Source organism: Rattus norvegicus, chromosome 15 (assembly GCF_036323735.1).
Source record: "Rattus norvegicus strain BN/NHsdMcwi chromosome 15, GRCr8, whole genome shotgun sequence".
NCBI lineage: Eukaryota > Metazoa > Chordata > Mammalia > Rodentia > Muridae > Rattus > Rattus norvegicus.
This window is the reverse complement of record NC_086033.1, coordinates 26,748,824-26,755,105: the sequence shown is the minus strand read 5'-3', so window position 1 is coordinate 26,755,105 and position 6,282 is coordinate 26,748,824. Positions and strand designations below refer to the sequence as shown.

The window sequence follows — 6,282 nt, the reverse complement described above, 5'->3', positions numbered from 1 at the left end:
GCTGTGGCACAGGCACTGCCCTCTCACACACTAAATAATAAATAAATAAGGACTGACAATTACAAAGTGCGCTGGAGAGATGACTTAGATGTTAACAGAACTTGCTTTTCTTTCAGAAGGCCTGAGTTCAGTTCTTAGAACCCATAATAGGTGGCTCACGACTGCTGCCTGTGATTCCATCTCCAGGGCATCTAACACCTCTCTGGGCATCTGCGCTTAGTTGCACATAGACTCTCTCTCTCTCTCTCTCTCTCTCTCTCTTTCTCTCTCTCTCTCTCTCTCTCTCTCTCTCACACACACACACACACACACACACACACACACACACACACAGAGTCTGATGTGGTGGTAACACGTCTTTAATCCCAGCATTTAGAATGAAGAGGCATGTAGATCTTTGTGAGTTTGAGGCCATCGTGGTCAACATGTGGTCAACATATCGATTTCCAGGCAAGCCAGGACTGTATAGTGATACCTGTCTAAAAAGTAAAAAACAAAACAAACAAAAAAAACAAAAAAAGAAAAACAAAAACTTTACAAATTAAAAATAATGCATTTTGTAATCTTTCCATTTCATATTTAAAAGTGAGGTCTCTTTGGATCAGTTGTCCACATGATGCCCTTGTACGGTTAGCTCTCACTGAGCTCAGGGTGTTAGCATCGGTTAGTGGGACAGGAACCAGTTTTAATGATGCCCAAGTGACGCTAGTGGGGTGCTGGTGAGCAGGGAGAGGTCTTGATTTGTTTATTTAAAAAGAAGTTTAGATTTTTTCTAAAGCCATGATGATTATTCTGGTCCCTCTTTCCCAAGGAATTTGATCTAATTTTTAGAGGATGGAACTGGTCCAGAAAAGAAAGCCAACCCTGGGAGTGCACAGAGGGGAAGAAGGCCCTGGGGGTACATGGAGGGAAGGTTGCCTTCATGTTCCTTCCACACTGTGCATTTGGAAGGCTTCGGGTGAACCCCCCGGGCAGCTGGTGCAGAGGAGGAAAAGCCAGGTATGAAGTGATCAAAGTGTTCTTAAAGTAAAAGACAGAAAACACTGCCTTCCCGGCCTTGAAGGGCAGGCTTCGGGCAGTTTCTCCTCATCTGGTCTTTCTTGGGCTCTCAGCCTGCAGCAGTCATTAAGGGTCTCATGGACAGTAAGATGCAGCCTCCCACAGAAGGAGCTTGTGTGCCTAGCCTGGGGCTCTAACTGTAGAACCCGGGTTGACTGCCTCCAATTCAGAGCACCATCTGGCCAAGGTCAGGAGTAGCTTGCCCTTGGGTGTATGTGGGTCCCACATCTGCTCATTTAGTTGAATAAAGGGGAAAGTGAAACAGTAAGTAGGTGGGGAGTTTGAATAGAGCCCAGGAGCTGGTAAAGGAAGCAGTTCGCAGCCCGTGTGGCTGTCAAAGATAACGAGCCTCCAAAATAGTTGTGTCTACTTTGGCCCCTGGGCTCCCCCAGTGGGAGAAGTTCTTGCGGTCAAGCCTGAGGACTTGATGTTCAGTTCCTGGATCTCCCGTGGTTATGGAGAGAAACGATTTCTCCACGTTGACCTCTGACCTCCTAGGGTTACTTAGATGGCTCGGTGGGAAAAGACGCTAGGGCTGGCGACCCCGGAGTTCAATTCCTGAGATCCACGTGGTGCAAGGAGAGAAGCAGCTCTCAAAAGCCGTCTCTGACTTCTACAGGCTCACTGCTGTATGCACACTCCAAATAAAATAACTAAATACATATAATCACCGCTACCACCACCATCGTCATCGTCAACCCAAAAGGGGTGCCTCATGCCTTTCCTCCGATTCCTATCGTTTGGTTCTATGCGGTCCCTTTGACTCCATGCCTTAAGCTGTTTCGCAGGAACACTTCTGCACTTTTAAATCAGACCCCCGCTTTTGGGTCTGGTACCTTAGGCTACCTCTCCGCTTCCTTGTTGCTGGTTTCCGGGAAAGGATGGGAGGCAGAGAGCAGCTTGTCACTCCAGCGGGGTGTAGCCATTCATCCTCTGAGATCAGCATTTAAATAAAGCTCAGTAGCTCGGCCCTGTAAAAGCCGAGTGGAGCCTTATAGTTTTTCCTACGAACCCTGTGTTTAAGATAAGAGACGCGGCAACCCTGGGAAGTAGCGACCTGCCGTGACTTCCTGGTTCTAACCTAGGTAGTTGGCGACACTAAAGGGACAGCGCATGACATCTTTTGCCCATTTGCCCACACCATAAACATGCTGTGATCTTAGAAGCCGTGGACACCGGGCTAGAGAGGAAAGCACCACTCTCTTCTCAGGATGTGCAGTTTGTGGAGGGGGAGCCAGTCGAATCCTTTACAGTACCAGGTGGCCAGTTATCAACCGGAAACTCGCTTCCTCTAGCCCTGGCCATTTTAAAAGACCCTCCAGGCATTCGGGGATGGAGCTGGCAATGAGCTGTCTTATTCCTGCCGTGTGAGCTCTGACCAAGACGGTGATCTAGATGTAGCTGGCAGACCAGTGCAGTGAGCATGGCTGGCTGGCTTTCATCTTGCCATGGATGAGTACCATTCTAGATGTGAAGGTGATTATTTACCAGCTGGGAGCTATTGCTTGGGAGAGGGGCTACTGACGGCAGTGGCTGAGAACTGGTGCGGCCACCTTCCCGGCACAGCTTCCCACACTCTTTCGTGTGGGTAGTCGTGCATTTCAGTTTTATGTGAGTTGTTCAGACGGTGCCATCTTTAAAAAGAGAAGGACCGGCTCTTGGTTCTTCTGGCATCATCTCCATCCCAGATATCTTTCCAGCCTGAGACCTGGTAGAATCTTAAACAACATGGAGATTTGTTAGACAGAAAGGGATACCTACGGATTTTCCAGGTCTACTCTGGCTGTCCTATGTAAAGCCTCATGGCTCCCATCTTCTAAAACACCTTCCATCGACTGTGTTTATTTTTCATTGTTGATCTGTATCTACCAGATGTGAACACCAAGAGAGCAAGGATGTAAACGTTCTACCTAAATATCTTCAAAAAGAGAGAAAGGCTAATGGATCCCATCATGTTCACTGCCTTAGTTACTTTTCTGTAGCTAAGGAGCCATGACCAAGGAAACTTACCAGAGTGTACATGGGCTTGCAGTTTCAGGGGACTAGAGTTAATGACCATCATGCTGGGGAGAATGGCAGCAGGCCGTCAGGCGGGCAGGAATGGTGCTGGAGCTGTGGTTAGGAGTTCACGTCCTGGTCCACAAGCACAAGGCAGAGGTGAAAGAGGCAGAGGCAGAGAGAGAAGGAGCTGGGAATGGCATGGGCTTTGGAAAGCTCAAAGCCCACTTCGAGTGACCCACCTCCTAATTCTTCCCAAGCAGTTCCACCCAACTGGGGGCCACACACTCAAAGTCTACAGGGGCCATTTTCTCTTCTTTCTTTCTTTCTTTTTTTTTTCCCGGAGCTGGGGACTGAACTCAGGGCCTTGCGCTTGCTAGGCAAGTGCTCTACCGCTGAGCTAAATCCCCAACCCCATACAGGGGCCATTTTCATCCAAGCCACCACACTTGTCTTACTAAAAACAATACCACAGACTGAGCATAGCTCAGTGGCCAAGCAAGAACATATGGTGTTCTCTTGGTCTCTGGGTCTGACCCCAACAAACACATACTTTCCCCACCCCTACAAACATCTCTCTCTGTCTCTGCCTGACTGCCCCCCCCACACACACATACACACACACACGTTCTTTCTCTCTTTCATACACACTTAAACATTTACATCTGCACACTAACACACACACACACACATCACAGTCTCACATAATACATACATTCACACACATATCACATACATTTACAGCCACACACACACACACATATCCACACATTCTCACATACAAATACAATACCCCACATTCATACACATTCTCCCACATACACATTTTCACACATATAAACACTCAACCCCACATACTTACAGTCACACACACACACACACACACAGAGACGTTCTGACACCCATATGTGTACACACTTAGGCATTCATATATGTGCATACTTATACACTTATGTTTATTCCTTGAGACAAAGGCCTATGTCCGAGCAAGATTAAATCGAGTGATGGTTTCTGTCCCTGCGTCAGTTCACCAGATTTTCTAAGATGAATGAAGACAGTTTCTCCTATTGCCCCGGTGTCTGGAACCCCACATTTTATTAAGTTCTCATCCACTAATTCTCCATGTGGAACCCAATGAGTGTTTTCTGTTTTGCTTGTCTAACATCTTGTGTCTCAGAGACTTGGCAGAGTCTGGGAACTATTACCACACTCTTCAGGAGTCCGGGGCTTTAGCTGGACGAATGCTAAGTCAGGAGAGTTGTTTTTACCCAACCCAAGATTCATGTAGGAGTAGGCCATGCTGATACAGGCATTTGGCACTGAGAGGTGCACTCTTGTTCTTATTACTCCATGTCTCTACCATGACCTTTCCCCAACTTACATATCTGTTAATGGAGTAGGAAAAATAGCTGTTCACAGACTTGTGGGGGAGGAATTGATTAAAAACGTAGACAATGGATAATACTGGGGGTGGCATTAAATGTTTCCAAATCAGTCAAAGGATGCCAAATGCTGGCATCACTATTAAATGTTACCAAAGAGTCCACGAGTGGTGTAATGAGAGCCGATGCAGGACCGACCTGTCTTACCAATGTCTTCCTTGGACACTGAAGTCTCTTCCTCCCCCAAGGCAACCAAGCACACTGTTCTTTGGGTCCCTCCCTTTCTGCTCTTTCCTCCTCTGCCCTCCCCACAGTCAACGGCTCCTTATCAGACCTTGTCTCGGAAGAGCGAGACAAAAAGGATTTCCTCACACACATGACTAAAGGGGCATGTTGCCTGTGAAAGCAAGAGCGAAAAGGGCAGGTGAGGGGAGCGAGCAGAAACAGAAGCAGAGCCCACACAGAGAGAGAGGGAAGGGACAGACTGCAGAAGACAGTCTTGAGGGCAGTGTGTGGAACTGGGTGGAAAGGAAGCCAGTCAGTAGTAGGAATAAGGGTTTCCTAGGTGGGAGGCACTTGCAGTGGGGTCTTCCATGGCCAGTGTGATTTAAATTAGCAGGAAAGGATGATTTTTCCTGGAGGGCTGGGGCGCAGTCCTGGGTTGAAGCTGGAGGATTCTCACTACACTCTACCCCTTTCTGTGTCCTTTGCTTACCAGGAGTTGAAGCCAGGGATGTGAAGGGAATCTTGCCCCTGATGATCCTAATGGTGATCGTTTTCTTGCTGCTTCTCTTCTGGGAAAACGAGCTAACTGAAGATGTTGTGCTGACGTCTATGGAACATTTGCATGTGGACTACCCTCAGAGTGCTGTTCCTCTGAGGTACTGCAACTACATGATTCTACAGAGGGTCATCAGGGAGCCTGACTACACGTGCAGAAAGGTGCACGTCTTCATCCATGAGAGGCCTCAGAAGATCAACAGGATTTGCACCTCCTCCAAGAAGATGACTTGCCCAAACTACTCCGAAATTTTCTGCTTCCAGAGCGACACAAAATTCAGGATGACAGTTTGTCAGCTCACTGGTGGCTCCAAATACCCTGCCTGCAGGTACCAAATTTCTCCCACAGAGGGGTTTGTTCTTGTGACTTGTGACGACTTAGGGCCAGTTAATTTCCAGGGATATGTCGAATGACTTGCCATCCGGACTGAGTGAGATCTTCTCACCCGTGAAGCTTCCCTGAGCTGCTCTGGTTAACCTGAACTGTGGATATGGTGTGACGCCGTGAATGGAAGGGGTAGGTGATTAGTCCTTCTGTTGTAGCTGAGACATAATCATCGGTCCCGTATCAATAAAGACAACTTTGCTGAATTAAATCACAGTCTCCACACGTGTTTTAAGTTTTTGTGCCTTGCCTCTGAGTCATTCGATGGAATTAATAGGAATCTGAGGTCAGACTACAGTTAGAGCGTAAGAGTCACTTAGGTGGGACACTCAAGGGGCCACCAACCAAGCACCAAACAAACAAAACCCAGTAATTAGTCTAGATGAACAACATTAAGTCAATATTCTGAAACGCCAAGATGATAGCAAAAATCCCCTTCGTGTAAAATATTTTTGTCTCAAAGATCCAGTATGATAGGGCAGGATTGGAACTGGCCCGGTCACACGAACGTTACCAGCAGAGAAACAGATCATACTGTTTAAATGTTAATTTTGTGAATGAAGGATTATGTAGCGTGGATTTTTTTTGAATTATGACTTTATGTATTCTTCAATAATCTTATATATTTTTTGTTTATGAGAGGAACTTACTTTGTAGCTCTGGATGGACTAGAACTCA

At 47.0% G+C, this 6,282-nt stretch overlaps 1 protein-coding gene across 2 annotated transcripts in view; it reads left to right on the top strand.

The window, feature by feature from the left end:
- The window catches only part of Rnase12 (ribonuclease A family member 12), an 11,971-nt gene extending 6,156 nt beyond the window's left edge, over window positions 1-5,815 (top strand). Inside the window, exons 1-2 of one of the 2 annotated variants that reach the window (NM_001012209.2) lie at window positions 4,780-4,863; window positions 5,158-5,815. In NM_001012209.2, coding sequence (NP_001012209.1) covers window positions 5,196-5,633 — 438 coding nt within the window. In that variant the 5' untranslated portion in view covers window positions 4,780-4,863; window positions 5,158-5,195 and the 3' untranslated portion in view covers window positions 5,634-5,815. Of the gene's footprint in view, window positions 1-4,779; window positions 4,864-5,157 lie in introns of those variants that run through there. The other variant, XM_008770557.3, reaches the window with a different exon arrangement.
- The last annotated feature ends 467 nt before the right edge of the window (window positions 5,816-6,282 follow it).